This window comes from Adiantum capillus-veneris, chromosome 9 (assembly GCF_014529385.1).
Source record: "Adiantum capillus-veneris isolate H3 chromosome 9, ASM1452938v2, whole genome shotgun sequence".
Lineage (NCBI taxonomy): Eukaryota > Viridiplantae > Streptophyta > Polypodiopsida > Polypodiales > Pteridaceae > Adiantum > Adiantum capillus-veneris.
In genome coordinates, this window is record NC_140939.1 from 154910049 (window position 1) to 154925679 (window position 15631).

Here is a 15631-nt window from a genome sequence, read left to right on the forward strand (position 1 = left end):
GGTGCCCTGATACGGCACAGAAAGATCAGCATGATAAAAACGACGACAGGTCTAAGAGTTCGAGAGCAGCTGAGGAATGTGGCAGAAAAGGCAGATAGAAAAGCAGAACTGGTACCACATGGCGTGGGACCTGCACCGAATCTAATGAATCAAAGTACAAACTTTGCCGCTTTCGGGGCAAAGCGAAGGATCAGGAAGCTCTTTTGAAGGAGCAAAGGCCAACTTCTTTTCACTTGGAATTGGCGGCTCGATTTGGAACTACGCCCGAGAGACTGACGCCACAGGCGGAGGTAGTTCGACTGGCACCCGGATGGGATGTTGCCATTACACCGAGCATTGACAAACTTCGTTTGCAATGACAGGGGTGTTCAAGGCACGTGAGTGACGTTCTACTCGGGATCCCTTGGTACCACAAGAACTACGCCATGGTTGACTACCGGTCCGAGAAAGCGACTTTGATAAATGAAGGGCTTAGAGATTGTACTTGATGAACTTCAGTTTTCTTACTCATTCTTTTGGGAGAACTGAACGATGGATAAAGGTTGAATATGTTTTGACCTGAAGAAAAGAACGCAAATTTTTTTTTTCTCCACGCTCATGCCGATTGCTTTTGAGAGGGCCTGAAGATCATACCATTGATCTGATATCTGGAAGCACGCCACCGAATCGGCCACCTTATCGTGTGAGCTGAGTACAGAATGAAAAGATTATGAACTCAATGAAAGACCTCTTGGAAAAGGGTCTTGTCTAGCCTAGTACTTCACCGTATTGCTCTCCAGTGTTGTTGGTTTTGAAGAAAGACGGATCTTGGAGAATGTGCATCGATTATAGCACTCTCAACGAAATCACCATCAAGAACAGATTTCCGATTCCTAGGATCGATGATATACTCGACAGGTTACAGGGATCCTCGTGCTTTAGCAGGATTGACTTGAAGAGTGGATATCATCAGATCAGGATAGCGCCAGGAGATGTCTACAAGACAGCTTTTCGGACGACTTTTGGGTTATTTGAGTTTTTGGTGATGCCTTTTGGCTTAACCAATGCTCCTGCGACATTTAACCGGATGATGGATAGGATTTTTCGAGAGTACATGCTATTTGTTGGCACTTTCTTTGACGACATCATTGTTTTCTCCAAGAATGAGGCAGAACACAGAGATCATCTGCTTCAAGTCTTTCAGGCATTATGAGATCACACATTAGTGATTAATGCTAAGAAAAGTGAATTTTTCCTACCAGAGATACACTTTTTGGGACACATTGTGTCAGCAGCACAGCAGGAGTGCAAATGGACCCGGCCAAGATAGAGACTATCCGTGATTGGCCCGATTTGAGGAATGTCCATGAAGTTAGAAGCTTCTTGGGACCGTGTTCGTACTACAGGCGGTTCATACGAAAGTTTGCAGAGGTTGCTTCCCCTTTGCATACCTTGACACAGAAAGGAGTACCTTTTTTGTGGGGACCCACAGAGGTGACTGCCTTTCGGAAATTGAAAGAGAAATTGACTACGGGACCTATTTTGACTTTGCCAGACTTGCAGAATTCATTTGAAGTATATTGTGATGCTTGTGGTCGTAGTCTGGGTACGGTCTTGATGCAAGAAGGCCATGTCATAGCTTACGAGAGCCGTTTGTTCTCTAGGCCGGAGATGACAGCACAGATCTATGGGAAAGAGCTTTTGGCGGTTATCCACGCTCTTGCTCAGTGGCGGCATTACCTACTCGGAGCGGATTTTACTGTCTTTACAGACCATTAGAGTTGGCGCTACTTCTTGTCATAGAAGCAACTTTCGGAAAAGCAGATGCGGTGGGTGAACATCTTGTCACAGTTTCACTTCCAGATTGTCCATGTGCAGGGACAGAAGAATGTGGTGGCAGATGCTTTGTCTCGAAAACCGTTGGTTCTAGCTATTTCCGCGATACATCATAGGAGCTTTGAGGATATGGTCGATCAGTGTGCCACAGATACAGATTTTGCAGATATTTTCACACGGATACGGGATGGGGAGACAGTAGCTGGATACTCCCTTCGGGAAGGCTACTTGATGAAAAAGACTATGTTGTGCGTTACACAGCCGTTGAGGGAAAAGGTTATGACTGATTGCCACCGTCCACCTTTTACGGGTCACCGCGGCATTGCTACCACCATGAAAGGGGTAGAGAGAGATTTCTTTTGGCGGAAACTCAGGAGGATGTGGAAGAGTTTGTGCGCAATTGCTTGGTATGCCAGAAGTTCAAGTTTGACAGGCATAAGGCATAGGGATTGTTAGAGCCTTTACCCATACCCACCCGCCCCTCAGAAAATATTGAAATGGATTTCATTTTTTGATCTCCCGAGAATACAGAATGATCACGATGATTTTCCGATTACATGGCATGTCTGAGACGATTCTCTCCGACAGAGACCCCAGATTTATGAGTTGGTTTTGGAAGGCAATTTGGGAGAACATTGGCATGCAGTTGCAGTTCTCGTCATCGTTCCACTTGCAGACTGACGGGCAATTTGAGATTGCCAATTAAGTGATTTTAGATTTATTGAAGTCTTGTATCTCGGATCAGAAGACTCAATGGGAAAAGAACTTACCTTTGGTGGAATTTGCCTATAGTAACACGATATACTCTTCGACGGGGAAGACGCCATGTGAGATTGTTGAAAGTGCTGCGAAGGTTCCATCCTTCCTGAGCACGAAAGATTAGAAATTTGAAGCGGATGAATATTCGCGAGAGTTGGATACGGCTTTTGCCAAGGTTCGCGAGACTTTGCAGGAGTCTCAAGAACGACAGAAAAAGGCAACGGATCGCCATCGTCGCGATTGGAAACTGAAGGAGGATGATTGGGTGCTCTTACTTTTGAGAAGGCACGTCTAAGAAAGAAAAAGGGAAAGGAGAGGCTTTTTCCAAAGCTTAGTATGTGATACTACGGACCTTTCCAGATTACTGAAAAGATAAATGATGTCTCCTTCCGATTGAAACTGCCAGATACTTGGAGGATTCACAATGCATTGCATGTGAGTCTCTTGAAACCTGTTAAGGGTGATGTGTCTGATGATGGGGAGCCTGATGAGCAACTCAAAGTGGAAGAAAACGAGGAGATCCTTGTTCCTGAACAGATTTTGGCACATAATGATATGAAGAAAGGTAAAGTCCGAAGGCGGTTCTTGGTTAAGTTCAAGAACTTTCCTGCATTTGATGCGAAGTGGGTGGAGGAGGAGGACCTAGCAGATACTCCTCGGATTGTGAAACTTTACCTCGATGTTTTGGTTTAGCATAGTCTACTCCAAACGGAACCCAGAAACTCAGCTTGGCCGAAGATTTGGTGCAGTGGGATGCACAAGAGGGGAGTTACTCCGCTCCTTTGTCAACAGATGCCTCGATTTTGATACTAAAGTCACTGATGTCTCTTTGAGCTTCAGGGATACTGAGAGCTGACAGTATTCTGCTGGATGACTTTATGAAATGGAATTCCTGATTATGATACTGATTTGTTCTTGACTTCTTGTGAGTGCAGGAACTGATAGCCGAAATGACTGCAGCATTTTGGTCTGGTTGATCTCGAATAGACATGGTTGCAATAGGGGTTAGTCAATCGGACATCGATGAGGTCCCGATTGGACCTAGATGTGATTGCTAGCTACATTGCCGATAAATCATGGTCTAAGATCCGAATGAATGTTGAATGTCATGTGATGTCCTGTGATGTCTGGTGATGTCCTGTGATGTCGTGTGATGTGACTGTCGATTTTGTACATGTGCTAGATGTGTGTTCCTAGTACGTAGGTACTAACAGTCAGTGTCTGCTAAGATGGTTTATGGCTTTTGTCGGTTTTGCAGGCGTAATCGCGGTCGATTACAATGCTTTCAAGAGGGGGGTATGCCACAAAGTGATGACGTGGCGGACAACAGAAACCCTAATTTCTGCCAGAAACCCTAAAATTCTTGCAAACCCTAAATTTTGCCAAAAACCCTAATTTCCGGAAATCGCGGAGGCGGATTATTAAAAAAAAAATAAAAAAAATTTGGAAAATGATGAGCGACGCAAATTTCGCTTTTTCTCTACTTAAATGAGAAAGAGAGAGAGAGAATGCTTTTGCTTTCATGTTTTGACTCTCTGTGAGAGAGAGAGCAATTGCTTTTGATTTGAAGCTTTTGGGGCTCTGCTTTTGGGCATCCCTTGTAACCTTTAAATTAGTGGTGAGGACCTCACTTCTCAGAGCATCTGGACGCAGAGTCTGAGAGTGAAACCCTACCGCTCTCTTGTACTTTGATGATTGATTAATATAAAAAGAAATACCGAAAGGGGCGCCAGTCTTTGGGGCCAATATCTCTAGGCACGGAACTCCGCCAGGCCAGTGCAAATCTATTGTGATATGTGAATTGTTTTGAAGTGGTGATTTGGTGCTGTCGCGGTTGATTCTTGACTTGGAGTGTCCAAGTTTGTTACAGCAATATTTGCCGTTGGTGGAGTATGCATACAATAATATAGTGCATTCATCAACTGGCAAGGCACCTTTTGAGATAGTTGAAGGTGGCAAGAAAGTTCCTCCCATACTGCATACAAAGGACAAGATATTTGAAGCAGACAAGTATGTTCAGGACATGGATGAAATGTACAAGAAGGTCAAAGTGGCCTTAGAAAAGACTCAAGCAAAGCAAAAGAAAGCAACTGATCATCACCGTTGTGAAGTGGTGTTTTCACTTGGTGATTGGGTGCTTCTACGCTTTGAAAAGGCAAGGTTAAAGAAGATGAAGGGCAAGGAAAGACTGTTTCCAAAGCTCAACATGCGTTACTATGGGCCTTTTCAAGTATGCGACATAATCAATGATGTTGCATATAGGCTGAAATTGCCTGAGAGTTCGAAGATTCACAATGCGTTTCATGTGAGTCTTCTCAAACCCTATGTGGGTGATGTGCCAGAAGATATGCCAGCTGATCTTTAGCTGGAAGTCGAGGAACTTGACGAGATCTTGGTCCCGGAACAGATTTTGGCACATAAAGAAAGAAAAGTGAAAAGCAAGGTTGCTAGGCGTTACTTGGTGAAGTTTAGAAACTATCCACCAATGGATGCTAAGTGGATGGAAGAAGGTGAACTTGCAGAGTCACCAACTGTGTTATCACTTTACCTTGAAGCCTTCGATTTGCAACCTACCTTGACCCCTTGAGTTTCAAAGCTACATGGATTGTCAGTGTGACAATGGCTTCTGAAAGAAATGATGTACATGGTATTTAAAGTGAGCTCAAATCAAGTACATGTTACATGAATGTTAGAGATGTACAGATTGTCAGTTTGGCAATTGCTCTTACGGAATGTCCAAAAGTGTGCTTAATGCTATAGAAGTGAGTATTTCTTGTCAGTTTGTCAAGGATACAGTAATTGCTTCTATTAAAGGGTACATGTGTAATTGCATTCTTAAACTGTCGGTTTGGGTCTGCTCGAAAGTGTTACTGGATCCAAGGTGTACTAAAAGACAGTGGCAAAATGTGTAGCTACCATTTTGTCATTGGAAAGTTAATGACTCAAAGCAATGGCACAATGCGAAGCTACCACTATGTCATTGCGATAGGGTTCACACGCAGGCAATACATGTGTCGACAAGGTGTTGAATACACCAGGGTTGACAATGAGTATGTATGTGTCGTACATGTGTCGACAGGTGTTGAATACATCAGTGTTGACTGTGAGCATGTACGACATAGATGCAAACGGGGACGTTTGAGATTTCAAGAGGGGGATATGTCACCAGCGTGTGACTACTATCTATCCTTTTTGTTGATTTCTTTCTTATTATTTATTTATTTTCACTTTTTGGAAACACCCCTCGGGAAATCTAACTGCCCTGCACTACATAGCTACTAGTGGAACTGTTCAGAGGGAGTCCATGCCTGAGAGCAAGAGAGCACTAAGGTTGGACAAGGACTATGGTTAGCCAAGTGGGATCATTGACTAGCCAAAGTGGAATCCTTTGCTACAGAGGCTACATTTCAGTTTTTGATGTGGCTGCAGTGTACAAAGAGGGTCGGATGACCTAGAAAGATACAATGGCAGCATCTCCTAAAATTTAGGGAACTGCTATTTTGGGACCTGAAAATGTGTTCGCGTCATTACCTCCGGAATGACAAGGGGAACATTTTATAACTTTGCCGCGAAGTCAACTGACGCGTCGGTTAAACCCCGAAACGGGAAATACCCTGTAAATGTGCCAAGTGGCACATTTCTGTGCACTTTCCTTATGCAAGAGGAGGTGGCGCTGAATTTAGAGGGAAGAGGCTCATTTTTTTCTCTCTCACAGGTTGAGAGCTTCAATGGAGTGCTTGCTTACCTCTTATGTACAGTCCGGTGCCAGGAGTGATGCCCTGCACACTACGCACTGCTCTCTCTCTCCCCTATTGCAGTATGTTATGCCCCTCTAGTGGGCTTTTCAATTGACCAATGTACAATTGTGTGGGTTCATGCGCGATTGCCGAGGCAAGAGCCTCTTGCACAGGTACTGGATTAGCTAGCGGCTAATCCCCCGCAGGTACAGGTGATTCGGAGAGGTTTCATGTGCGAAATCTCGTCTGATTCAAAGGGCAAGTAGCCTTATAGGTGCGGGAGCTCGAGGACTTGCTATAGATGCGACTGGCACGCAAAACAGTGAATTATAACCTGCTGTGTATTTTTGCAGGTTTAGGGTTTTGGCCCTAAACGGACCCTAATACCCCCAGGAGGTTTGGGGACGCAAGGGGACCGCTGTACAGGTGATCTGGCGCATTTTCGGGGCAGAAAACAGAGAATTCAGCGTGCTGCAGATTCTCGCCAGGTTTTGCAAAGTGTCTGTATGCGTCGGGAAAGTCATCCAATGCGTGGGAATATTGACTGTGAAGGGTCCTAGTAAAGTTATGTTGCCAAAATCGGGCCAGAACAGTTGAAATTCAGCCAGGGTTGTGCGGGGCAGCTTGTAGGGAACCACAACGTTTATTCCCTCTTTTAAAGATAAAGAAATACCGAAAGGGGCGCCTATTTAGGGGCCAATCTTGTGTCGGTCTTCTCATATAGGTGCAATCTAGCAGCCTGTATCCCTTTCCCTTTTGTTGTGTCTTGAAAGTATAGGTAAAGTGGGCGACAAATTAAATGGGTGAAAGCAAATAAGTTTTAAGTCTAAGGTCTACCGCCCTTTTTGAAATTACAGGTCGGTTTGAGAGAGAGAGAGAGAGAGAGAGAGAGAGAGAGAGAGAGAGAGAGATGAAATGAAATGAAATGTTATATTAACGTCTTCAAAAGGCCAAAGTGACCTATGAGACCAGAAAGTTACAATGCGGTGTATCTGATACAAAGTCAGATTAACAAAATAAATTAAACTAGGATAACAAAATATTAATACTGCGGAATCCTAAACTAAGCTGATACGTGTGAAAGGTGAAAGGCATGAAATGTGTGAACTAAGCAGGACAATGTGTAGACAATATGGGAGGGAATTAGAGATCCATCTTCATAGAGATCCACCTTCATCTGCACTCTGGATGACGAAAAAGTATGGCTCGAATCCTTTGTTGTAGCCTCCTTCGAAATTGTGGAGCTCCTCTTCTCCATCGGGGTTGTCTAGATCTCCCTAGCTCCAATGCTCGGTCTATGAGAATGCCAGTAGTGCGGGCATACCTCTCCACGGTTGGCTGCTCCTCTGTCTGTTCTTCTGGATGTACAATATCTAGTGTAAAGAAATCTGTGATCTGTCTCTGGGGTTGTCTCTCTTCAGCTCTCCTCAGTAGAATTTCTCTATGCCTGTGTAACTCAAGTAGATATAGCCCAAGACATCTCTGATCCTCATAACTCATGACCCTAGATAGAGGCCCAAAACCTTCTCTGAATAGACAATGAAAACGGCCTCATATCTCATAGTACACTGTGCAATGACATATGTAATGTACCTCTGTCTCTTGCTCTAGATGGCAGAAGCGGCATATCCTGCTATCTGCTGGTGTCCCTCTAAATCTGCCAGTCTCAATCTCGAGCTGATGTGAGGACGTGCGTATCTGGCCAATGGCACAACGCAAACCATGAGAAAGATGCGTGTCCATATTATAGCTAGGTCGAATCACAAACCCATCCCCCGTGAGGTGGAGAAGATGCTCTCTATAGAAAGCCATCTTTGTGCCTAACTCCTGTATCGGTTCTATCCATGTCCTCTTCGTGTCCAGTTGGATCAGATCCTGACGAATGAGTCTATTAATTTCTACCCGCGTCAAAGACCTGAAGGGTGCGTGTAGAGAGTATTGAAAAGGAGGCAACCTGTCCATGGTGAAACCATGTGTCTTAAACCATGATGCCATCTGTGCATACCAGCATGATGTATCCCCATTAAGAGCTAATTGTCTGGAGGACTCTAGAGCCACCCTGGCATATCTGTCTCTGGTAGTATCCCACAAACTGTGTACAAAGGAGACTGATCTGGTAAGCGCCTCAATCTCCATAGGGGGGGCAGCTAATTCCGCTCGAATGATATCATGCGGTACGGAAGCCTTGGCTCTAATCAGCCGAGAGATCATAGATACCAGGGGCTTCTCCATACGCCTCCAACCATCCTGGCCTACAGAAGGTCCCCAAACCTGCACCCCATATAACATAGTAGAGGCAACCAAAGTATCAAAGAGCCATAACTTTGTCCTAGGTTCCTGGAACTGAACCAGCGAACACATCCTCTCCATTCCTCCCAGAGCCGCACTAGCTCTAGTTAGTCTAGTCTCTACTGCTCTTCTCAAAGAAAATCTCAGCCTAGTAAAGACTACCTCCAGGTAAGTGTATGCATATGTATACTCCACAGTCTCCTGACCATATTTGAAAGTAGGTATTGATCTCCTGACCCATTGCGGTGTGGTGTTAAACACCATAACCTTGGTTTTACCTAGGTTTACACACAATCCACTATCCTCTGCAAAACTGTGTAGTGCATCCAAACGTCGTTGCATACCTTCTGGTGAGTCAGATATCAGCACAATATCATCAGCATATAGCAACAATGGGATCCACATCCCCGCCAGCTGGGCACCCCTGTCACCCTTTTTGTCAATGTAATCAGACACCTCATCAACATACATACCAAATAGAGTAGGAGATAGTGGGCAGCCCTGTTTCACTCCAATAGTAGAGTGAACTAAATCAGATACCCCTTCCGGAGTGCGTACATGTCCCATCACCGATCTATACAAAGCCATAATCCCCCAAATCACCTCTATGGGCACCCCCATCTCCTTTAGTCTGCGCATCAATCGAGCTCTTGGTACCATGTCAAATGCTTTGCGAAAATCCACAAAGCTACAATAGATCCGTCGCCCATGTGCTCTGCCCTCCTCAATGATGGTCGTGAGTGTCAGAATATGATCAAGAGTGGAGAAACCCCTCCTGAAGCCGGCCTGACCCTTTGCTCGTACACCCTCGCCCTCTGCCCAATTACTCAAGTGTTGCTCCAAAATAGATGCATACAACCGTGCCAATGTGTGTCCAACCATAATAGTGCGGTAGTTCCCAGGCTTTGTAGAGTCACCAGCTTTGAAGATGGGCACAATATTAGACAACCTCCAAGTCTCAGGTAATCCCTCACACATGGCACTATTGAACAACACTGCGAGAACCTCCATCAGCATATCCCTGGCATGTATAAAGTGCTCTGCTACTAGACCATCATGATCATATGCCTTCCCGGTCCTCATCCTATCGATGGCCGCTGCTCACTCACGCTGCTGCCCTTTTCGTCCCTGCTCGCCAGCCTTTCCCTGGCCTTAGCCCCCACACCCGCCTGCCATCCTCCCTTACCCTTTGCAGCCTCCAGTGAGCTCCAGCGGGGCTGGCAAATTGGGGGCCGTTCGCCGCGAGCTGACCCAGCAAGGGGGCCGCGTGCATTCTTGATTGTGCAGGCTGCGAGTCTACCCACAGTGGGTCCTGTGCTTTTGATTCTATCGACAGGTGCAGGTGACAACAGCATAACACAAAGGGATATCATACGCGACATCATACGCGTAGGATCCAGTGGGAAATTCTGTGTGCGAAATGGTAAGTGAGCCCGATACATCTCTTGAACGACAAAACATGGAAGCTATCTCCCCTGCACAAGACCATGCACAGGACATGGAAGCCGTCAATGTCTCACTTGTTTGCAAGTCGCGAGCAAAGGCAACCTTCATGCTCACGAACAAGCGGATGGCGTAGATGGAGAGGGAAATGAAGGAGTGGAAAACAGAGATGGAAGGATGGTGGAAGGAGAAGGCCAACCTCCTTCAGATTGTCTTCAATGAAGGCGCACAATGGAAGAAGGAGAAAGAGAGCCTTAACACAGAAATACAGACACTCAAAGAAGAAGTCTCAGCCCTCAAACAAGAGAACCCAAATGCCGAGATACAGACACTCAAAAAAGAAGTCTTAGCCCTTAAACAGGAGCTTGTTGATAAAGTAAGCAGTGGACTAGAAGAAGGCGAATTTCAGTCCTCGGTAATAGATGAAATCAAGGAACAGGTAAGGATGATCACAGAGGAAGAGAAACTGAGTGTGGCAAAGACATCTTCATGGGCGGAGATGATAGCAAGGACATAGAGAAAGGCGGACGAGGCCGAAAAATGGATTGAGGTCGCCAAGAAAGGGAAAGGTCAAGAAACTCCGTGTACACCGACCCTTATCAACATGACCCTCGAGAGGAACAAAGAAGGCGGATGCGAGCACTGCATGTGAGAGTGACCGGTCTCAAGGACATAAACAATGTGGAGAAAGAGGTCACAAGCCTTTCATCCATGATGGGGATGGAGAAGCCTTTGCACACAAAGGCATGGAGGGTAGGTAAGAAAAGTGATGGCACGGGAGAGTGTTCAAAGGGGAGAGCTCTCATACTACGCTTCCCGTCATTGGAAGAGAAGGAATTCTTGAGGAAGAGGCCTACTCTCAAAAAGACAGGTATTTTCCTCGGTGATGACCTGACTCTCTCACAGCTCGCACATATGAGAGAGGTAATGCCAGAGATTACAGCGGCAAGGGAGAAAGGAAAGATAGCCTTCTACAGAGATGGACGGGTGGTGATTTTAGAGCGGCGCACTGCATGACGGTGCGAGACCTATGGGACCACACTGAAGATGGCTACCTGGAATTGTAATGGGTCTATGAGGCTGGACGTGGGTGCATTTGAGGACAGTTTCAAAGACAAGGATATTGTATTCTTCTCAGAGACTCATCAGGCCCCTGGACAGGTGATGCCACATGTGGTGGGATACAGATGGGAGACAGCTCACAAGAGAGTCGCCAGAGAGAGAGAGAGAGAGAGAGAGAGAGAGAGAGAGAGAGAGAGAGCACATGAGTACACCAATGCTTTGCCAATAGTTTTGTGCTACCCCTTTGACATCCTTGAGATTTGTGTCAGAGCACATGAGTACACCAATGCTTTGCCAATGGTTTTGTGCTACCCCTTTGACATCCTTGCGATTTGTGTCTCATGACATCTGACCATGGGGCAAGTGTTTCGTAACTCGTTCACGTAAGTATGTATTACCATATAATTCATTTTCCTTAGCGTTTTTAGTAGTAGATTTCCTTTGAGGAGCTAAAGTTCTTCACTGGAAAGCTTAGAGATTCCTTGTCATTTTAACATGTTCTTTAGTGTTTTGCTATTTTGAAGTGTTTTCAAGTATGATTACTATGTTTTAAATTTTCAATGCATGATGCTATGACCCTAGTCTACATTGGGTTCATATGTTGAAGGTGCCTTTCAAAAAAAAAAAAAATAAATACAATGAATTGCTTTGCTTTTATTTTCAGGTAGTTGGAGGGGTAGACATGATGGCTCAGGCTATTGCTTTAGCCAAGAGGCCACACATTGTGGTATGTCAGCGCTTGCTGTCTTAATTGCAATTGGATAATTGATAACATGCTTAAGGAGAGAGAGCTTGTGACATCTTGTCAATTCTACAGGTTGGAACCCCCGGTAGACTGGTAGATCATTTGACAAATACAAAGGGTTTCAGTTTACGCTCAATTAAGTACCTAGTAAGTAGTGCTGTGCTCGTGCATACATCCAAGTGTTGTCTCTGTTTATGCTTAATCAATTACGTAGATGTAATCGTACGTTTATGCATGCATACAAATTTTTCTTTGCTTTAAAAAAAAAATCATTTGTGGCATTCAAGATCTAAAGGAATTTTTTCTTTCAGGTTCTTGATGAGGCTGATAGGCTGTTAAGTATGGATTTTGAACATGAAATTGATGAGATATTGAAAGTTGTACCCAAAGAAAGAAGAACATACTTGTTCTCAGCAACGATGACAAGCAAGGTAAGTGCAATTGCTCATTTCTCGTGCTCTCTAAGGTTCTTGACAAAGTGCATTACCCATCCTTGGCTGCTTGTTTAAGGATTGAAAATGCAGCAGAAATGCAGCTTGCGGACGGGGTAGAGATGGGGAATTAATGGACAGCAGATGGCAGCGATTGGGGAGGCTCAATGAGCCACAGCATAGGGCAGGTAGAAGCTGCGATGGCTGCACCAATAGCAAGCAAGAGGGCAGCAGCGGGAGGCGATTAGATAGGCAGCGCCAGATAAGAGCAACCGGCAGATGGGGCCTGCCAAAATGCAAAGGACTACTTTTCTTGAGAGCACTAGTGAAAGGGGAAGGCTTTTCGTGTACTTGTTTGTGACCCTTTTACACCAATGCAGTCAGAGAAACATGCAATATGCACACAGGTTCATGTCTCCCAAATGGCTTGCCAATTTGGCTTGACACCTTGGGGATGACTTAAGTGACTAGTCTACATGCTAGTGCTGTCGTGCATTAAGTGTAATAACACTCGCTAAACAAACCATGTATGCAAGATCAACTGACAAAAGCCTAGTCTTATAGACTTGCAGGTCTTGCAAAGAGGCTCATAAAATTGTCCGTACAAATTCTTTAAGCTCTTAGACACTGTTTCGCTATAAATGTAGGTTTAGCATGTCCATGTGGCACACAAAGCTAGTGTGCGTGTGACACTGATGGTCCCCGATAGGTGTAACTTTGTTTACACTTGTTTTTGGACGAGATGAGGTATATTACATTGGTAGGCTGAAAGGTTGTTTTAGTCAAGTATATAATAAAGTGTGGTTTTGGTCAAGCACCATGCTGTGCCTCAGCAACATTTATCATGTGCTCACTATGGCACTTTCGACCAATGAAGTTTTAATTTTGTTAATGTATCTTTGTATGCTGCAGGTGGCAAAGCTTCAGCGTGCTTGTTTGAAAAATCCTGCAAAGGTAGATATTTCTATTTATCTTTGTGTGCAGCCTCTGTTTGCATCTCGTTTTTATGATTGGTACTGTAGACATGGTTGAGGTATAACTTATTATTTTTCAGGTTGAGGTTTCTTCCAAGTATACGACAGTGGATACATTAAAGCAGCAATACATGTTTGTACCTGCAAAATCGAAGGTTAGCATCATTTGGTGACATTGATTTGTTTGTGCGTAGCTTGTTCAGGCATGATCATGATCATCCATTTTTCAAAAGAAAGTTAAAACCAGAGGAAGACGAGAGCAGGAGGGATTTTGGTCAAAGGGGTCTTTTTCTGTTGGGTCACTCTAGGCTAGTTGTGGTGCTAATCCAGGTTCGTACCTTTGATCTGCAGGATTGTGCTTTGGTATATCTGCTGCATGAGCTGGCAGGAAGCACGTCTATGGTTTTTACACGGACTTGTGAGTGCACAAGGAAGGTAGCCATGATTCTTCGGAACCTAGGGCTTGATGCCATACCAATTAATGGTCAAATGAGCCAGGTTTGTTTTAACAATGCAAGTAAAGTTATCGATTTTGTTGCCAGTATCATCAAAATCAATTTTAGTATGTTCATTGCAGCCAAAGAGGTTGGGTGCATTGAATAAGTTTAAAGCTGGAGAAAGGAGTATACTGATCTGCACAGATGTTGCGAGTAGGGGGCTAGACATTCCATCAGTGGATGTTGTAATCAACTACGACATTCCGATGAATTCCAAAGTATTTACTCCATCTGATTATATGTTATGCGTACGTTGTGTATGGAGTCATGCTAGTATGGGGCCTTCCTGTTTAATAGCCAACACGCCTTTTTTGTAGGACTATATTCATAGGGTAGGGCGTACTGCACGTGCGGGTAGGTCTGGGCGGGCTATCTCAATTGTCACCCAATACGATATCGAACTTTATCAAAGAATTGAGAAGCTTATTGGTAAGGTCTAGCTTAGATTTCCATGGCATCCTTTGATTATTTCTGTAAATTAACATAATTGTGCTCTACCGTGGGCTTGCTCAGAGAAAAAGCTGCCATCTTTTCCAGCACTTGAAGATGAAATGATGTTGCTTGCCGAACGTGTTGCTGAGGCTCAGCGATTGGCAACAATGGTAGCTTTTTCCCGTTTATGAGTGTCTCCTTGATGCTTGTACAGAATTTGGGTACTTCATTGAAGCTTATGTTGGTACTTCATGAAGCTTTTGTGGGTGCTTCTATAAAGCTTTTATACTAAATAATGTTGAGCATGTTCCAGAAAATTAGAGAGAGGGATGCTAAAGGAAAGAAGAGGAGAGCCACAGATCCTGATGAGGATGATCATGGTGATGCAAAGAGGAGCTTAAGTGGCAAGAAAAAGGGGAAAATTTTTTCTCGTTGACTCTACATTTTTGATACATGGTAGGATAATATACAACGTGCTCTTTTGGAGTCACCGGCAAATCCATAAGTTTGGGCGTTACCGAGGTCCTGGTTTAACTTTTATCAGCCTCGCTGTTGAATGGGCTTTTTCAAGTGCCCTGAGGTATTGAGGCTGTACAGTGTGTAAATGCATATGTGTGTAAAGAATGCCCCACATGGGAAGACTTTTTGTTGCTGCTAAACAGGCAATTCTTTTTGTGTAAGAAATTAAATTCTACTTCTCGCATTGCTGAATGTTCTCAATGAATAGCAGTTCTGTGGCTGTTTTGTGTTCAGGGGCTCTTTAAGAGTAATTTCTTGTGAAGTTTTTAGTACTTTGGTGGTCTCCGACAGCAAGTTATTATTGAAGGAAAATTGGAGAAGATACATTTAGTCTATCTAGTCATTGTGAAAGCTGCTGCATCAGCAAGCCGTAAAGTGCATAAAAAGCCCAATTTGGGTTATCTAGCTGGGTATTGTGATTATTTTGTTTAGGAACGTTGCGGTGTATCAAAGGTCCAATGCCTTCTTATATTGGAGGATCAATGGGCAATTCTTGGCTTTGGCCTTCAGCCTTATGTTGGCAGGTTTGGATGGCACCGATGTGCTCTTCTTCAAAATGCAAATAAAAGGGGACCATGCAAATGGACTCTGCAGTACACTCATAAACTAGGCATCTGCAGACAGACGCTGGCACCTATAAAAATTGGCTAGTACTTTGTTGTACACAGGCTTGAACTGCCTTGGCATACGTCCACCCTCTCTGCCGAAAGGCAGTGCCAATGAAGCCTTGTTTGAATGAAAAAGTACTTATCGGATGCTTCAGAATATGTTGACTCTATTTGTTCTCCAAATTGTTGACCTTTCACTTGATTTATTCGAAAGGTGGCAATGTTCTCAAATTGAACAAGTGAATGTGAAGAACAGAAAGGGCAAGCCAGAGTCTTGGTCATCAGTCCTGTCTTGCACATGGAACCTTCATTTTATGCCA

The 15631-nt window shown here is 44.4% G+C and overlaps 1 protein-coding gene across 2 annotated transcripts in view; it reads left to right on the forward strand.

The window, feature by feature from the left end:
- Nucleotides 1–14923, forward strand: part of LOC147451429 (uncharacterized) — a 29689-nt gene extending 14766 nt beyond the window's left edge. The window contains exons 4-13 of one of the 2 annotated variants that reach the window (XM_086520337.1): nucleotides 11770–11832; nucleotides 11923–11997; nucleotides 12162–12281; nucleotides 13194–13235; nucleotides 13336–13410; nucleotides 13607–13753; nucleotides 13833–13970; nucleotides 14070–14181; nucleotides 14266–14405; nucleotides 14498–14923. In XM_086520337.1, the coding sequence (XP_086376463.1) occupies nucleotides 11770–11832; nucleotides 11923–11997; nucleotides 12162–12281; nucleotides 13194–13235; nucleotides 13336–13410; nucleotides 13607–13753; nucleotides 13833–13970; nucleotides 14070–14181; nucleotides 14266–14375 (882 nt within the window). In that variant the 3' untranslated portion in view covers nucleotides 14376–14405; nucleotides 14498–14923. The remainder of the gene's footprint in view (nucleotides 1–11769; nucleotides 11833–11922; nucleotides 11998–12161; nucleotides 12282–13193; nucleotides 13236–13335; nucleotides 13411–13606; nucleotides 13754–13832; nucleotides 13971–14069; nucleotides 14182–14265; nucleotides 14406–14497) is intronic. The other variant, XM_086520336.1, reaches the window with a different exon arrangement.
- The last annotated feature ends 708 nt before the right edge of the window (nucleotides 14924–15631 follow it).